We start from the raw sequence: 19111 nt of genomic DNA, 5'->3' as shown, positions 1-19111 counted from the left end.
CTGGTCTCATCATCACTGTCACACCACCGGCCTTGGGGATTGTCAGGCTTCTAGGAAGGAAGAAAAACAGCTTTAGGCCACACCAATTTAATTTGTTGGTTCTCGGATTCGCCTCTTCGTTTCTTTCTGATTTGCAAAAAAATTTAAATTTGATTCTGGTCCTGAATCAACTGAAAAATGCTCATATTTTGCCCCCAACAGTTGAGGAAAGTCCTTTTCTTCCTAGTTGTTACAGTTTTCCCATCTATCATTGCAGTGGTTTGATTAAAAGTTCAAAATTCAATGTTTGAATTTTAACCCAGCCTTTTGTGTAGACTTCATGGCTCATTCCGTAGCATTTAAGCCTATAATGGGATGCCTAGACCTGTTTTTATTTTTATTTTTTTTCGCCCTGTCGCTTCATATTTTTTCTGAAAAAATCCGAGAACCAACAAATTAAATTGGTGTGGCCTAAAACAATCATGCATTTCTTTTCAAACTTTCAGTGCAGTGTGATTATTCCACAAATGTCAGTAATGGCAGTGCTTTTGGCTAATATGGTCCTGTATACCTTGCAGCTGGACATCAATGTTAACCTTTCAATATCAAAATGATGGATGTCTCAAAAAAGATGGGTTAAGCTTACAAATACAATATTGAGCTGCAGAGCTTGAAATAGCATACAGTTTCACCTGCATATGTGGGTTTAATAGTGCAGGTTAACTTGGAGATGTGCAGAAAAATGTATTCAAAGCCCTAAGTTGTATGTCATAATAGTTATTCAAGCATTCACTGGGATGTACAACATAGCAAGGAAAAGTCCCACGTAGCATAGACAAACCTTAAAAAACCTTTCAAGAAATATATTATCATTATGGTGCTATGTTCCACTGCAAAATGCAGGTATAGAAATGCAATTTCAATACATTTATGATGTGATACATGACAAGCAAAACATCAAACACATCTCAAACAAAGAGAAAACATATCGTTTTGTTTGATATATTGATGTAACAGAAAATGCAATATTCCTCAGATCTGCCCCAAGCAGTACCATAGGTGCCACAATGACAAGTTTTGCAATATCACCCAGCATTCAAAGACAGCTTTCTATGTCATATTTCCAACTCCCATCCCTACAAGTACATGCTGGCAATATCCACTACTGGAATTTTTTTAATTAAGAAAATTACCATCAATACATCAAATAGAACTGAGTGTTTCACCTGAACTGGAAATGTGTTTCATGTTTGCTTGTAATCTACCACATAATAAAAGCACTAAAATCTCATTTCTATTTTCTGTTTTGAACATTTTACACAGAAATGTTATTAGGCGCACAATTCAATGACAGACACTTAGGAACTTCTTCAAGCTGCAATCCATGTTTGGTACCAGAGGTAAAGGTTGGAGGAAAGAAGGCATTATGATTTCCCTGTGCTCTTTACTTGTAACACGATGTTTATGATATTTTGAGAAAGTTTGAATCGTTGAACTTAAAATCTCCAAGCTTTCTTATCAAGCATGAAGGTCTTTGGAAGGATATAAGAGCTCCCTAATGACTTCTTTCCCCTTCAGGTTGCTACAAAAAGTGTCAAGGAAGCAAATGCAAATGGACTTCTAACTCACCCGGTGTAGTTTGGATCACTCTGGAAGTCCATCCCAACACCACTGCCCCTATTGGTAAAAGGAAGCTATGTGTCATATAACAGTGAGTCTTATCACCATGTGGTGCTAATAATTAAAAGCACGGAGGATTTAATGTCCTAGTTTTATGCCAAAAAATCCAACACTTCGTGGTGGCAATTCCCGAGTAACAAGGTCATAAAATTTGTGTAACCTCTAGTGCAAAATATGAAAAAAAAACATGCATGATATAGATATGTTACATAGTATGCATATTGAAGCTTACCAGTTGGTGGATGGAGCTCCTCTCTTTGTGGGCCCTTGGCCAGGTGGCTTCTGGTTAGGTTTTGGCTCCGAGGCAATGTTCACATCTACAAAACAATATCAAGGAAAGGTCACAAAGATGTACAATAATGATACTCAAGCAAAACATGACATTGAACAGATGTACTGATTTTCAAATGTCAAAGAGCTATTGCTTTTCTGATTATATTGAACTGGATACTGGTGAAGTTCACTTTTTTAAAACACTGGCCCTACTGTTTATTTCAATCTCTTTGTTTTGATTACTGTCTTGACATCCTTTTGTGTCTTTTACTGCTGATTACAGAAATTCAGCATGATATATGATTTTATTACAACTCTTTTGCCATATCAAGACTAGGCACTACAGAAGTTTGCATAAGCTCCATTACTTCACCCCAGGGTATAATTCAGTCTTATAGCCTGTCGCACACTTATACATGTTGTATGTGCCATATGCCACAGAACAAGCTCAAACATTAATAGTTGCCTGGAGAAACTAATCAAAGAAGGATCTTTATTGAGTCCCTCGCGTCCACACAAAACCATCCTACATGCTTGTCCTCTTGAACAGCATACCAATTACCATAGTAAAGGCTAATGGCTTTTTAGTAATTCTTACACAGTTTCCATGTCTGCTGCTTGCGGCAAATCCACTTAACATCCAGACAGAAGACAGCATTTTCCTTCTTCGTTCTACTTAACTTAAGTATGTACATGTACAAGTTCTTCTCAGGAGACAAGGTAGCTGTGGAGTCAAGGGTGTACTTAAATTTGAGATTGATGGTCTCTGCTCTACCTTGACCTGTAGTTCAATCTGGCAGCTGATACTTCCCGGGAATAATGGTTAGTTTTGAGTTTTGCTTTCTGCTCACGTCCTTTCAAACCCACTGTCTAGATAACACTGATGACAAGATCCTGGAGAGCGAATGAAAGGACGATGCTGCTCCAGATAGTCTTCTGCCAAATCTTCTCGAAATCTCAATCATTCAGCTGGGTAAATTGCACTTGTTGAACAATACTGACTTCTGGCAGTTTTCTTCACACTTCAGTGATGGGGGATTCAAATGGGAAAAGCTGTCCATAGCATGTTACAGATGTAAGGAATGAATGCTAGATCCCACCAATGTCTAACGTGTGCAGCACATAAGTCCCATATAACACTAGAAACTGAAACCTTGCAGTGAGAACTTTCTTCATGGGCATTATAGATATTTGGCAAAGAAATATCTGTAGATTTCAGCTTGCAAAGGAACACTTTAAATTTGCTTAACTTTCCCACTAGAAAGGTACCATGCTGAGCAAATAGCATCCCTGTAGCCATGTGTAACACCTTGGGGTTTCAGAATTCAGGAGTAATTACATCTCCTGGAAGTGCAGACTCTAGACTGCTCAGGTGTTTCATACATCTTTACTCCCACTTCAAAAGGTTAATTTTCCCTAGGGAAGGCAAGGTCAGCTTTCTAGCCTCTTATCTTTGCTATAGCATGGTGACAAGCAGTGAATTGCAAGTGTGTGAAAATGATAGCAAAATTGTTTCAACCTGAGCATCCTGTCGGAAGATTGAATAAAGCTCCACTTGAAAGGATACCCTTAAAATGTAACTCTGAAAATGAACTGTGCCATTTTGCAGGTAGTCCCATGAGAGGCTGCTGGGAGCACACTCAGTTCTGAGTAAAGCAGGCTCAGTGTGCCAGCGGTGCTTTGTCCTCGAATCTACCTAAATGATGCATGAAGAGCATGCACAGGGCTTAGAATAATGCTATCTCTAACTCGTTTTAACGTGTTACAGACAGTGAAAGGTCAGGCATTATCAAAAGAGCTGCATAAGCAGCATAACAGCTAGGCTGCCACTTTAAAAGCCTTTAGCTGTAATGGAGAGATGTAGCGTTTAATAGAAAGTTGGCAGAATTGGTATTTACTAATACCATCACTTACTGTACTCTGTGTATGTATTACTTTTTTTACCCAGTTATGTATCTGATGCAAAACATAATTCAATTGTCTAACCCCTTCAAACCCACAATAGATATTTAAGCTCACATACAGCGTCATAACTAACACTATACATACCCAGAGGGCTATGACTCTTCCCCTTTCTGTAATCTTCTCATCTGTGGTATTTAATCAAAACCACTAATGTACAACGTTCGCCCACCAAGGACAATTTGAGGACGACCAAATCTCATCTAACCAGCAGCAAAAGTGTGTGCAGGTCTAGATAGTGTCACAATCACTGGCATTATCGTAAAATAATGATGGAGACGTATTTATGTTGGGACTGACACAATAGCTGATATGTACAAGGGAAGCAGGGGCCACATCAAGCTATTTCTTTGTTCACTGCCTCTCGTAGTTTTAACATTAACTAAAAGACCTTCTCCCTATTAAGAAAAATGTTTCCTTTTCTTTAAATTTATGGCCTTAATCTTTAAGTCAAGGTCTGCCAAGAAAAAAAAATTCCTGCTTCTTGTTTCCCCTCAAAATCATAGACGTGCTATGTAGTTTGATAATACCAGAAAAATTAACTTTGATTTCTACAGCGTGTCATACTACTACATGTATAGCTGTATGTCCCTTATTTGGAAAAGGATAAGTTTAAAGTATACCCAGTGGGCCGAGGCAAGTCAGCTTAGTGACAGTCCACAGACCCAGGTTTCTATGATGCACAGTCCATTAGGGAGGATTACACGAGAGACACTTGTTCATGAATTAGACTGTTGTAAGGTACTTATTAACTACTGGGGAAAAGACTGGCTGCTGGCTGCATGATAGCTTTTGGATGACAGCTTTTTAAGGTCCATTAATGGCTTTCATAGAATGTAATGAAAAATGTATGCCTGGAAGAAAATCAAATACAAAGAAGGCCTAATACACTACATGCATTCCAAATAACTTTTTGGAACTTTTCTATACCTCTTCCAGGGCTTGAAATACCCACCTGCGACCGGCGATGTGCAGAACTTTTCTTTTATTAAGTTTAGTGATGTACATATGTACAGCATGAGAAAATGGTAGATTACACACCTAGAACCTGCCCAGCCAACATACGGCCATCTTCACTGGTTGCTGCTGCCCTTGCATCAGCCTCATTGGTGTACTGGACAAAGGCATAGCCCTTGTGGACGGAGCAGCCCTTGATGTAGCCGTAATAAGAGAAGATTTCCTCTACATCAGCTTTGGTCACCTAGAGAGGAAGCCAGTGTTAACGTACATCACTCTACGGGTACTTCAGTGAGCAAATCTGGTAGCACCGTACTCACATGGATGAAATAGACCCCTAGACTAGAGTGAAGATGTTGGTTGGAGTACAAGTAATTGGACTGTTACTGTACTAAGTATAGTGCATGAAATCTGGGACAGTATAGGTTGGAACATTAAACCAAAACAAGACAAAAGCAAAATAAGGCAGTACAATTATAGTAAAATACAAATCTGTTAATACATCATGTGTACCAATTTACCTGCACAAACTGTACACCAACATTTTGCAGAGCCAGCCAAATTATACAATAATAGCAAAAGCTCAATCTTACCCTGAAGGTGTTCAGATTACCAATAAAGATGCGAGAGCGCTTGTCCTTCAAGTTGGTACTACTGGTGTTGGTGCTTATGTTCATCTCTGCTTCTGTCATAGGCTGGTTCACTGGCATCTGATGGTATCCGAATCCCCCCACTCCGAAACCCTATTACGAAAACAATACATAACATGGGAATTACATTTTGTACCATATTTATAGTGCTACAAACTTGTCCGTGTATCAGAACTTGACAATACATGCAAAGCTAACATTCAATTTTCCTTATGTACATACATACATTCAATCTATGTTCACTTTAGAAATCCAAGCAATAAATTATGGAAGAATAACAAGATAATGGGTTCTGTTCTAAAGGCAATATCATATACAGGGAGATTGCAAAGGATGGCTTCAAGCTAAATACATCATTTTTCATCAGTTGCCCTTTGTATCATAACGTACAATGCGGAAAAATAAAATCATAGCTTTAGGAAGTAGGTACAGGAAAAAATGTAAATCAGTAGGATTGATTTTTGCCATGTCTTGAAGGCTTTTGTTCAATATCAGGTTACAGAATCTGGTTATGTACAACATCACTCAGTAACTGGGCATAGAGAAAGACATTTAAATGGAGGGCAGAACACCCAACAGAATGGTCAATTCTTAGTTTTAAAATCATAGTATTCCCAATTGACCAGGAAATCAGATTATTATATTCTGAAAATCACTCTTCAATGACAGCCAACTTGGAATACAAGTCTCTCATACGAGTCATATAATTTATTGACCATAAGACTGACACAGATGGAGATGGTAACTCATCTATTCAACTGTAAAGACGCTATCATCCAGACTCCCTCCAGCACAAGCGAACAGTTCAAGTCACGGCCCTGAATATCAGAAAAATGCATCAAGTCTAACCTCTGTTTCCAAAGCCCTGGAACCACAACACTGGACTATACTTATAAGACAAATGAGGCTGCTACCACACTTAATGCCAGCAGCTGCCAGTAGACTTACCAAATCGAATTTAGTTCACTAATACCGGATCCAGGGATGAAGACAAGGGTTTCTTTGGCTCGCAGTCCTAAGGGTCAGGCAGAAGCCTGTATTCAAGGACAGGCAGTTTACAGCCTTTGACATATGCATACCCAGTGCACTTAAACAGTTGATAGAGCTCTCTACTCTCTCTGAGTCTCTCTTACTGGCACAATTTTAATGGTATGATTCTGATCTGTGCATTAACGTTACATGTAGTGGCCTACCAGCAGGAAATAAAGGCACCAACGCCTCCAAAAATAGATTGAATCAGTACTGGGGGATTGAATGGTAACACTATCATTTCTGTGATACAGCAGAGGAAATGAAAAGCTTCAACTATGATAGAAAATAATAGATTCCATAACTTTCAAGTGTATCTGATTTTACACTGGGACTTTATTCAATCACAGTTCAAGGCTAAAATATTTACTTCAACTATAAAGAATGGCTTTACCAAAAGAAATTTTGCTGTCAAATGTTTTGTAACAAATATATCTGGTAATACATTACAGTCTATGTCAGTTGGACCATGTACAGTGACATTTGGGTGTCACCATGACTGTACGGGCGAGCCATGCACATTAGTCTTTCTCTGAAGTCCATCAAAACTTTCTTAAGCTATCTCTCTTGTGGTTATGTTGCGTGAATCATGAGTCTTACCTGCCTGAGTGCTCAGCCATAAATTCAGACGGTTCCTAATGACAGTAGAAGTGGTTCCTAGAGTAGTATTTCACTGCCAATACAGTTGGGAAGTGGCCATTTTCCTGCCCACTACCCATGATCTGCCCTGAGGTAGAGACCTGCTAATGCTGTCTTCCTTTTTCAATTGCTCTGACAAACATTACCAGGTATGTGAAGACATGAGTACATGTACTATGGCCTCTAGGGCGGCTATGTTGCATTCACCCACAACTGCCAACTGTGCAGCTGGATCACATTCTCAGAAAGGGTTAAGAACACCAATTCCTCTGCAAGTTTCTTCAAGGTGTGATAAAAAAAAGGTGCTTCAACTTAGGAAACAGCTACTCCATAATCATTTTAGTGCAAATTGACTATATTTCCATACTAGTAGTTATACCTCACTCCTGAACCCCAACAGTTCACTTGTGCCAGAAGAACATCTGTGGAAAGAGCAATCTGACTTACTAGTCACGTTCCAAGTACAGTACCAAGAAACGAGTGGGGGTTCCATACAGGAACATGTTCTTTCATCAACTTAACCCTGCTGGCAACATGACTTGGCTACTTCTGTGATACCTTTATCCAGAGTCATTTGTCAGGTGGTATAGACTTTGCTCAACAGTAGATAAATGATGGTAGTTTATCAGACGAGACAGGCTAGGCTACCTGCATGATCCCATGACAAATCTCATATCTGAATCTACCCCTCATCATGTGATAAAAGGAACACCTGTCACTGTAAGATGCTGAAGAAGACACATCCATCAACTTGATCGATGACTCAGGAGCCTTAATGTGAACCACAGAGTTATTGAAAGGTACCACTGTTCGGGGAGTGCATCCTGGATATCCACAGTGATTTGACAACCCTTTTCATCAATGTTCTGGACCAGCGGTGTGGAATATTACACATGTATAGCACGTACCTCTTAGTCCCCCAGTGAAGTAAAAAATTGCTTTGGTACATCTACCAACATCCATTGCCAACTGACAACCCATCAGTGCAACTCTCAATAGAAAACCAAAGCCTTAAGAGGGCCTGCATGGGGGATCTTGGAAATGCTTACTTTACTAAGTAAAAATGTAACAGTAAATTTAAGAGGGTCTGAAAATATGTGTTAGACTTGTTTCAAATTAATGGTAGGTCTCTACAGATCAGTTCAGGATTCAGGATATTCAGATGATACATGCATCTCTATGATACATGCATCTCTCAGTAGTTTATCACATCGTGAAATAAAACACAGGATATTTGATACTATGTATCACATATCGTACATTTTGATTTTAACTCTAGAATTCTAATACATGTAAAACCAAATTCAACAAAGAAAAAAAAGGAGATATTGAAAATATTCACTGTACACATTAAAAGTTGACCGTCAACAAAAAGTTTTCATTTGGGATTGAATTTGATGTTTAGATGCTGAACACAAGTAGCAACAAATATATGGACTCCGAGATATCTTTAAACATCGTTTTCTCTGCTCATTTTAAACAATCTTGAACATAAGTAGAAAAATTATCACTCTCAATAGTAACTACTAAAGATCTATTAAGAAAATGACTCAACCTTGTTGTTCTCAAGAAGATTAAGATGTAGATAAGATTAAGACAAAATAGTGACAGTCATTTTGGTCCTGCCAAATTACGATTACCTCACACACCTTTCGTGCTGCCATGACTTTTTCGGTAGTTTGTCGTCGTCCTGAATAAAATGGGAATCAAAATGAAATTAAAACTTTTTTCATAGAAAACTCAAAACAATCAAACAACAACAAATTATAAGTTATATAACAATGATATTCAAGAATGCTCTAGAAACAAAATATATTATTCAAGGAATCCCATAATTAAACATTACTGTAGCAGCTTGTGTCAGTATGGTGTGTTTTTACAGTTCGATACAATCACAATCAGTACATATCTTACTGCCACTGTCAGCAAGGTAAGTGCCGTAAAGAATTTTACTCTCTACGTGACTGGTAAAAATTCCATAATGTTGACAATGAAAATGAGTATCATGTTCTAGTCGCCCTGTCTAGGTCTTTGTTGTTGGACATGTCTTTTAAAGGTTTTTAAACTGCCGGGTCACACGCCAAGAAGAGACCAGAGGTTAGGATCTCGCTGTTACGTGCTGACCAGCTAACACACAACATGTTCCACTGACTGACAAACACGTTCGTAGCCCCGGGGTCCTCCTGCCATGCCATGTCCTGGCGCCTACACCCTGGATGTGTAGCTCTTCTATCTATATCGACATACCAGCGACACACATTTCGCACGTCTGGCTACCACAGCACATTGGTCAAGTACCAAACTTTGGCCAAAATGGTTAGGTATAATAGACAGACAGAAAGTACAACTTATTTCGACGTCGCCCCCCTCCCTTTTCCTTCGGCTTAGTGTAAAGACCCCTCGCGACGCGTGACACGGCCCACGTCGCGACAAGGACAGAACCTCGTGCTATAAAAACATCACTTGGAATTCAAAGAGGTGGGAACGTTTACGGTAGTATATACTAGCTGGCTATCGACCAAACCCGAGGGAAGACGCGGCCCACAACACGCCAGAACGCGGTAAAAACTCACCTTTCCCGCCGCCGTCCCAGCAAGAATTCCGCGTGTTGCGGTGCGAGTCGTCAGGTCAGCTGTGACCTTCTCCGAGTTCGAGGCCCAAAGTCCCGGATGCACCACTCACTGGCTGGAACTGGAGTTTTGGCGCCAAATTCAAAACTTTAAAGTGGTACAAAATACAAGTAATAAAAGAAATGGACTTCTCAACTTACACTCGTTATCATAGCTGTCGAGGTAGTGCACGTGAAAATATTAGTCAACTGATGCATTTTCGTTTCTCTGAAAAAATAAACTGTTCTCCAGTACTGTAGGTTGACAACGCATGGGTGGGGAAGATTTAATACCAGGTAGACAGACAGGAGGTCAAAGGTGAGAAAAGGTGTTACAATCTGACCGGGAACCAGCAGGCATTACAGGTCAGCATGGAGAAATTCAGGAAGCCCAGGATTGCATACCTGGCCATACTTCCCGTGAAAATCTGAAATATCAGATTTCTTGTTTTTCTCAGTTCAGTGGTCGTTCAAGCATCCTCCATTGGGGTTTGCAAGTCTCACAATTTCAGTTCGCTAAGTGTGAGCTTTGCCAACTTCAGCTAGATAAGATCCTTTTGAATTGCATTCGAATACTCGATGATCTTGTCAGTGAGTGAGCAATCGGCTGACACGAATAAAGGGTCTTCTTTCATCCTCTGTGACAGCCTCGGCACCTAAAAACATTGATTTTAGTGATTTTGTCCTGTTTTTTCTTTCTCTCCAGACTCAAAATCAATTTTCTTTGATGCCTTTCCCTGGGAACGTTTGTAATGAAAAACAAGTCCTCTAAGCCTCAATTTCAAAGCTAAGGACGTGATGAACATCCTCAACTAAGGCTTCCACAAGCACCTCTCGTCGCAAGGGGGCGGTCATGACTACAGTAACACCGTTCCCGTCACTTGCCCTGATGGCTGTTACAAGTAAAGCGTTTCCCCATGTAACATTTGAGGCCAAAAATTATCGTAAATTCCAATTACGTCTGCACGTCTTCATTATTACTCCGTGAAGGAGGTCAGGACCTCCGGACGGAGTGTTGTGATCGGCTGATTTTTCGTGTTCGCAGTCAAAACACTGGGTTCTCTTTGTGTAATCGGCACGCAATTTTATACGCCGTCTGCGGGCATGCCCGTGTTGATGCACGAATGTGTATTTTTGCCGTTGCTGCTTTCGCGGTCAATGTAATATCGCAGACGCACCCCTACAATTACGAGGCGAATTGGAATGGTCCAGAAAAACGCGTTGTTTGGAATAGCAGTGGGGGGGGGTAAAAGTTCATGCAGATACGGGGTGGTTTTTATAAGTGGTTCCAGATGTTTTTGCCCATGGTTAAGAGATGCCAAGTTTTTTGGAAGATGTTCGCAGCCAAAACGCATTCTTCCGTACGTCGCATTTCTGTGTAATTTCGCATGTGGTGTTGCATTATGTCCGGGATGATGCACGTCTTTTTATTTTTACCGTAGCTATTTTGATATTGAAGTAAATGCATATTTTAGAAACATCCCTACTTTTACAATCCTGTGGAATAGGCCGTAGGTTTAGGCAGTTGTCTGGTAGCAGATGTACTCTAAGCAGATATCCTGGTTATCTGGCCGGCGGTAGTAACACTCGCGGTGCTTACCGCAACTATTGCTGGAATTTCCAGGCGCGCTTAATTAGGTACAGGCACGGTAAGACGGTGGGACTGTCTTTGTTACTAGACACGACCATGATAGTCCGATCTTTATGTGAATGCAATGATTGTGTGTGTGTAATTAAAATGAACTTCGAACTTGAAGCACAGTATATATCTTTAAACGCCCTGGGAGCAGTAATGGATTTAGCTCTTTGTATGTTTTATGCTTGTGACGCGCCCTCATTGTATTAACCGTTGCCTAATTATAATGTCTGCACAGTAGGTCTGGCGTTGACGCTTGGGATTTTGTTGAAATATATAAAACTTCACGGAGGATTGTCACCTATGGCTTCTTGTTTTTTTTTTACATTTAGATGCTTAGGTTTATAAAATTAAGAAGAATGTACGCACTATATATAGGCTTTATCATGATTGATAGATTAATTGATTGTTTTATGACAGTCCCGTGATTATAAAACTAACAAACATCATCAAAGACATATGAACAACAATAGCGAAACATCAGGGGGCAGTAGGTCTAGATAAAACATGTGTGGTTGATTACTAGTATTCAGTGTGTGATATATACATGTATAGCTAGTTATGAGGAATGATTACGGTGGCATAGAATTGGTTATTGTTGTACGGAAAACAGGCACTGATCATGAAGCACAGAAAATGCATCGTTTTGGCTTAAAGAGAAGAGAGTCGAGTAATGATTATCCAAGCCAGTTATTTAATTTTATTTTCTCCCATTTTAATTCTACTGTGGCCACTTTCATTTCTTTTATTAAATTCCGACTACATTGGAAATGAGATGTTGGAATGTCACCATAACGCTAAAAGAAATGGGACTGTGTGTACTAGTATATAGTGTCATTACAAATTTCCTGATGTGATGACTAAAATGCTCGTCCCAAGGGGGTGGGGTGGCAAACGACTGGTACTTGAATACTAGTACAATGTATGTATACAATGCAGCGTTACATTCACTGGGGACAGCGGCACAATTGTGAAAACCAGGTCTTAAACCCGTGACTGTACCATGGCGTACCATGCGTGTGACAAAACAAACTTTCATTGTTTAATGATAATAGAAATACAATCTTCAACTAGAAAGGCCGACATTTGCTTGAGAGCAAATGCAGCAGATGGCTTCACCACATCCCCCATACCGAAAATGGATCTATCCTACGATGGCTGCCAATAGTCTACACCCCCATGCAGCAATGGAACCTTCCAATGCCGGAAATAGCCAAAAAGCCCTATTTTACATAACTTTAAAGTGGTGTATGTCAAAATCGAGAATGACATTCTTTGGACATGTGTCCAAGGTATCCCCATACCAAATTTCAGGTCATTCGGATTTAATATTAGGGCACAGGAGCCAAAAATGTACATTTTTGGTCCGAAAATAGCAAAAAAGCCTTATTTTACCCAATTTTAAAGTGGTGTATGTCAAAAGCTTGAATGACTTTTTGTAGACATATGTCCAAGGTATCCCCATACCAAATTTCAGGTCATTTGGTTTTAGTACCTGGGAACCAGATCTCAAAATGTATATTTTTTGCCTGAAAATGGCCAAAAAACCCAAATAAAACAATTTTTCAAAAAAATGAAAAAAATGCGTCAGGGTATTTGCCCACTCTACCTTCATGCCAAATTTCGTGTTATTTGGCCAGAAAATGGCAGAGATGAATCCATTTAAAGAAATGGCAGGAGGAGAAGGAGGAGAAGGAGAAGAAACATGAGGGAACACAATATGTCTTCACCACTTTGTGGTGAAGCCATAAATAGAATGGTTCAATGGTGCAACGCACTCCGACTAAAGTCCATGTCGCTTTATAACAAATTTTAAACAGAAGAGCGATCGAACTATATATCCGTTTTAGGTGCCATGCCAAACTGAATTCAAATTTGTATACAAGTTTTACAAATTTAGGACTGTCAGATAAAGCTCTGTAGATTTATCAAGATTTGCGACGTTAGCAGCCCAAACTCCCAGTCGTTTGACAATCCTTGATAGCTGTATAGCTGAATAGGCACTCCTACTGCCTATGTGAGCGAACGCTAATACGCCCACCAAGCCTGCTCTGAATTAAGGCTAATTATGCTGTGCATTCCCTGGGGGTGTACAAACTTTACGATCGGTTTTTCACGAAGAGTTGTCTGCTACAGAACTCACACAGAAATGGAGGGGTGTGTCGAGAAATTAACAAAAAGTCAAGAAGAGGAAAAAAACATACAATACATGTTGTTAAGATCACCTTGATTGATGTAGAGCGAAGTCGTATTTCGTTTGCTAACTTTTTGGGCACTATGTAGGAATAGATAAATCTAACGTGAAGAATTTTACAACAGGTGTCCCCGGGTTGAGAGGCTCGGTAGGTGATGTACAGGACTGTTTCCTTCGATGCTTAAACACAGCAGACAAGGAGACAATGTGGCACGTAAAGACATAGAATGTCAGCCTTTTACATGCCGCATTGGCTCATCGTCTGTGAGCAGATCAGCGTCTTCTTGTGTCAAACGATGATCGACGAGAATACCCCGGTGATCTTCACATCCTGTGCAGGGAGGAAAAAGGAGAGCTGTATTAAACAATGATCTTCACGAAAATTGAATCTTGACGTCGTAGAGTTGTGAAGTTAAACGAGATACCGCCCGCTCCTTAGCTACACAGTATGTTTACTGGAAGACGACCGCACCAGGCCACGACAAACATCATTTGCCCCCAGGCTCTTTTCGTTGTAGCATCTGGTTTCCTCGACAAATCGCCCAACAATATGGGTTGACTGTAGTTTTGTCGGTCACGATCTAGTAGCCCGAGTCACGGCTCTGATCAGTTTTAGAGAAAATTTCCGGCCGTGACAAGTGTCATGAGACTGGTGGTCAGACATTGTGTTTTGGCTGCATCATGATGAAAAGCAGAATTGTCAGTATTTTATCTTATGCAAGCCACATGACTTGTTAGTTAGAAAAACGACTTTTTACGAACGTTTTCATCTACTGTGTAAATGTAGCAACTTGCGCGTAGTCGTATTTTTGTATACGTTGTCCCGTAGGTTTAGCTGATGTTTCGTCAGATGTTCAGGCTGTGGTGATGTACTGCGATTCTAGTTCACAGGTCTAAAGGTGCCGAACGGAAACAGGTCTCCGGGGCGTCGGAAAGAAAGTAACAAACTTATATGTTTACTGTTAAAGTTTTAAAGAGACATATTCCGTCTTTACGTCTCAGTTTTTGAGGACAAGCTGCGGATACTTACAACAATCTGCTGCTCTGTCAGGAACCACCCTGGACCATGTCAGAGTCGTCCTGTGTCAGGAGTGCCTACTAAGAAAAAGCAGGTCCGGACGATTACATGTCCCCAGATGCTGGTCACGGGACCATTTGTTACTCGCATAACAATACAACTAACGAACTGGTACCGCTGGTTAGACCAGGTTGTCTTGTCGCTATCATGTGCCCCATGGTTTCATCTCAATCTTCTGACCCTTTCGTTACCTCTCCAATCAATTGAGATGCCAAACTTTGATAGATTAATGGAGACGAAGAAATTAACATGTTGCTAATTTATCTGTCTTTTGCATATCAGCTACATGTAAATATCAGGTTCTAACATGGGCTCATTTCAACTTTGCAGGCATACACATGTGCATAAGAGTATGGGATCGCCCAAACTTCCAGTATACCATCTGTAAATTGACTTTTTTTTTTAAAGAAGGAAGTCTTTTTGATACAAATTGTCAGATGTATGTACATCATCTGCGTACATACTCATTAATGACTACCTTGAGGCTGTATGCATTATGGTAATTTTCTTGTCCTGGACATCTTAACATACATGTATCGCCTGACAGGATTTTATCGATACTTACATAAACTGAACCGGCAATTGAGTACATTTGTGCACGTCTTACACTACATACGATGTAGGTCACAGAAGTTCTTGGTTTAAGTGAAATAATGATCTCACAGGCATAATATACTAGTAGTTGACTAAAACAGTAGTCTGAAAAGAGCAATTAAAGTTCCACATGAGGCTGTAATTACAATTAAGAGATCACATGATTGTGTCACCCTTTGATCTGATGCATTCTGACCAATGGTCTGTCTGAAACATGACCTTTCTACTTAAGACCACTGACCTCATCTATTGTTTTTTTTTTGTAGTTCAAACATTCAAATATGTGTAATTTTAAAAAATGTTTAACATCTCGTACAGTACTTGCCAGACCATAACTTGTCAACCTGCTGAGGTTTTGCTGAATCATAGGTTGTAACTACCAGTGAAAAGGCACAGACCATTCTGCAGAAGATCACTGAATCTTTAATGATCCAACTTTGGTCTTAACATGTTGCTTGATGGTGCTTACAGCCTAGCTTAGATACTGGGTACAAAAAGTCTATGTTGTTATAGCAAGATTATCCTGTGTTATCATCTTCATGATAAAACAAATGAACAAACACTAACATTACCAACTCTCATGACTGTCTTGTGGACTCTTGTCATTGGAGTGGAAGATGAGACCTGTAGTATTTACACTATACATACTCTAGCATCTTATATTCTACAGGGGATGTCATCAATTATAGCAATTATTGTTTTGCCTTATACTAAAAATTGACCCATTCCAGACTCATTTCTACTTCTTTGCCCCCTCAGCAGATTCAAAGACTATCGATGGCTCATCAAAGCGGAACAGCTCATCATCATACAGGTCCTCCTCCAGTTCCCCCTCCTCCTCCTCAAAGTACGTGGGGAAAGGCAGGTTGCCCAGGTGGTCCTCCAGCTTGTTCTTGTGCTTGGACTTGTACAGAATGGAGTCGTACACCTTGACCCAGCCATCGTTGTGACCAGGGACTTGCCCATTCACGTACAAAATGTTGTGCTTGGTGTTGACTCTCCAGATCTGGAAAAGGAAAAGAAGATAACTCAGGGATTGGTTGAGCCCCCACAATCCATCTGAAGAACTGCATAAAATTCTACTTCTTAGAAAATTTGTCACTTAAACAATAATAAATGTGCTTTGTGTAAATGTGTGAAGTGAGTAGTTCTAGACTGACCTTGAGTCCCCTAGTGTAACGGACGACATTTCCCATTGGTCCAGGCAACTTGGTTCCAGGCAAGACTCTGCCATGGCCCTGGAGAGACAGTTCATTAAGATGACATCTGTTGCTCACTTTGGCCTTTGTTTATACATATTTTCCATATCAATATATGTATTAATAAGCACCAAATGACATTTGCTTTGTAGAAAATGATTGAGTCTGGACAACATATTTTCATGTCCAAGAAGACAAGTGTGCGTTTCTTGGTAAAACCTGATTATAGATAGCAACAGCAGCAAAAGATCAAAAGTACAATGTATGCAGAAATTCAATGGGAGGAGTGTTAAACTCACGGCTGTGCCAATAGCACCAGGCCGTCTGTGTGTTTTTGTCTGTCCATGTGAGGCTGGCTGGCCCTTGAACCCATGTCTCTTCATCACCCCCTGGAATCCCTTATCTACACTGGAGGTGTGGAGAAGAAACAAGGGCAAAATGTCATTCTTTTATAATGAACATTGGCCATTACCATATGTCACAATATGATTATCTATGCTGTGCAGCATTTCTGAACCAATGGCACATACATTGTACTGGGTAACAGTGTGAACAAATCAAATTCTACTGTATGTATTTTGCATGAAATAAAAACTGTTCAAGAACATTGGGCAGAACATTATGTGTCTTCCCTCATGTACCGTTAGTGCTGAATTGGTACAGTAAGGATGTGTTTTGATGTTTGTTTCTCCTGTGCAGCATGTCATTGTTTCTTAGCAAATGTTCTCTAATGTATGAGAGGCTTACCTTTTGCCATACACATCTACATACTGGCCTGGCCTGAAGTGTGCTGCATAAAGCGGGGTACCTACATGTACAGACATGAGCACAGGAAAAATTAGGTACATCAAAACATGTCAGCAATGAAAATCAACTGGTATGACAACCTCACAAAAGCTTTGGCTTGCAAGAAAATAGATCAAATGCATGTTATACAGTACTAGTGTGCAACATTACCTGGTTTAATGGCTGCATCTTTCGAGACCTTAAACTCTGCAATCTTCCTCTTAGGTGGGACGCCAGCTTTTTCAAACGTTCGTAAGTACTCCTCTGACAGCTGGCAGAGACAAAGGCTGTGTTAGTAACATGCTGCAAAATGTCATGAATGTAAAGGTTTCTCCAAAGAAAAACAGTTCAAAACATCACACATTGGCACTTTGTATCATGACATGACATTAGTCCTGCAATATTCTTTTTGTCCTATGGCAAACTATTACAGGTATATTCCACTTGTATAATATTGACCACCTGATGTCATTGAATATACATTGATTGTAGATTATTAATATATCAATAAACATTACCCATATGTGACTTTAAATGTACTAAGTACTTACATAAAAGGGTGAGCACGTTCTGTGTCCCAGTGTGAGGATGCCTGGATTGTCACTGTCCCATGCTGGAACATACCTGATCACATGGCAATCCTGGACCTGTACATGGAAAAAACAGAAATAAAACCACCACAAAACTTTAGAATGCATTCACAGTACCGACATCATCATCAGTAAGTACCAACAATAACCATAAAAAAGTTTGACTTCATCAACGACAGTTAAGAAACATAAATTATAGCTACTTTTAAAAAATTCTACACACATAAGTGTGTTCTAACCTGCAGGAGTGTGACAGTGAGTCTGTGTCCTGTCTTAGTCCACATCGGCATCATTCCAATCTTGGTGGCCAGAACACCTGTTCTCCTGGACTCTGGTGTCCAGGCATGTCGGGGCCAGGGCTCATCTTTAAGTGGACACAGCCTAGCCTGTGTTAAAGACTCCTCCTCCTCCTTGTAAGACTCCTGGATGTGTGCCATGTTGTCTGGTGTTAGCTCCTCGGCCTGGCGGTCCTGGTCAGTTCTGCTTTTATCTGGCACGTAGAGTCTCTGAGGGAGGGGTAAGCGGTCTCGGCGCCTGGTGGTGGTTCTACACGGCAGGATGGTGGTGACTGCTGGCAGACTGTGGGAAGGAGTCATAAAAATTTTGGTAGTGTGATAAACATAATTTAGTAAGTACAGTTGTTGACATTTTCACCTGAACACAGTAGTCCTTCCATTATCTATCAGTGAGAGTGACAGTGGAATTTGGACGAGCTGGGATGAACTTCAAGTATGAAGGTGTTAAAGTCCAGGAATTATGGCTTTTGTGTGAGAAGTCGACAAATCTGACATGAAAAAGCTACCCTCATATTTGCCCCCCTCCCACAAACACTGCCACATGTGGCATAATTTTAGATCATGATTTCTACAAAATGAAACCTTTATTTCAGAATGGAAGAAAGAGTAAAATGCGCCTTACCAAAGAGTCCAGTTTTGTTTCTCCAAAGATGCATATTTACTGCAAGTTGACCAAGTTTGTCGGCTATTTTGGAAGGCACGAACTAACATGGACGCCGCCATTTCGCCGCTATCAATGACCTTGTGTAACCTTTGGGTCATTTCACTTTAGGGAACGCAATGTAGTCAACATTGAGGTTAAATTAAAATAAATATTGCTAAAACTTCATAAAAAGTATATAAGTGCTAAATGTGACATCATTGAATCTATAGTTTCCTTAAAAAGGCTTAGACAGCTGATAATAAAATAAAATTTTGAAATGTAACCCCCCTTAATGTAATGAACGAGCCTATGCTAACC

The 19111-nt window shown here is 40.1% G+C and overlaps 2 protein-coding genes across 3 annotated transcripts in view; both read right to left on the bottom strand.

Annotated features, from left to right (window-relative positions):
* The window catches only part of LOC109473532 (RNA-binding protein Raly-like), a 19700-nt gene extending 9840 nt beyond the window's left edge, over window positions 1-9860 (bottom strand). Inside the window, exons 1-6 of one of the 2 annotated variants that reach the window (XM_019773413.1) lie at window positions 9743-9860; window positions 8810-8859; window positions 5445-5594; window positions 4936-5095; window positions 1892-1976; window positions 1609-1656 (exon numbers count right to left, since the gene is read on the bottom strand). In XM_019773413.1, the coding sequence (XP_019628972.1) occupies window positions 1609-1656; window positions 1892-1976; window positions 4936-5095; window positions 5445-5594; window positions 8810-8833 (467 nt within the window). In that variant the 5' untranslated portion in view covers window positions 8834-8859; window positions 9743-9860. The remainder of the gene's footprint in view (window positions 1-1608; window positions 1657-1891; window positions 1977-4935; window positions 5096-5444; window positions 5595-8809; window positions 8860-9742) is intronic. The other variant, XM_019773414.1, reaches the window with a different exon arrangement.
* A 6088-nt stretch (window positions 9861-15948) lies between these two features.
* Window positions 15949-18901, bottom strand: LOC109473526 (39S ribosomal protein L3, mitochondrial-like). Its single transcript, XM_019773406.1, has 8 exons — window positions 18773-18901; window positions 18094-18433; window positions 17816-17911; window positions 17436-17535; window positions 17226-17286; window positions 16778-16886; window positions 16440-16517; window positions 15949-16285 (listed from the first exon to the last, which is right to left on the bottom strand). The coding sequence occupies exons 1-8, from the start codon at window positions 18871-18873 to the stop codon at window positions 16019-16021; spliced, it is 1152 nt and encodes a 383-aa protein (XP_019628965.1). The 5' UTR covers window positions 18874-18901; the 3' UTR covers window positions 15949-16018.
* Between the last annotated feature and the right edge of the window lie 210 nt (window positions 18902-19111).

The sequence above is a fragment of the Branchiostoma belcheri genome, unplaced genomic scaffold (genome assembly GCF_001625305.1).
Source record: "Branchiostoma belcheri isolate BF01 breed outbred unplaced genomic scaffold, Haploidv18h27 scaffold3, whole genome shotgun sequence".
In the NCBI taxonomy this organism is placed as follows: domain Eukaryota; kingdom Metazoa; phylum Chordata; class Leptocardii; order Amphioxiformes; family Branchiostomatidae; genus Branchiostoma; species Branchiostoma belcheri.
Note: the sequence above shows the minus strand (reverse complement) of the source record. Positions and strands in the feature narration are given on the sequence as shown.

Bases quoted from the DNA above. Each gene is read 5' to 3' on its own strand.
- LOC109473526 (XM_019773406.1), bottom strand. From the start codon at position 18,873: ATGGCGGCGTCCATGTTAGTTCGTGCCTTCCAAAATAGCCGACAAACT. The intron at 18,434-18,772 runs GTAAGGCGCATT...TCCTTCCCACAG, and splicing joins AAACAAAACTGGACTCTTTG to TCTGCCAGCAGTCACCACCA. The intron at 16,887-17,225 runs GTAAGCCTCTCA...CCACACCTCCAG, and splicing joins GTAGATGTGTATGGCAAAAG to TGTAGATAAGGGATTCCAGG.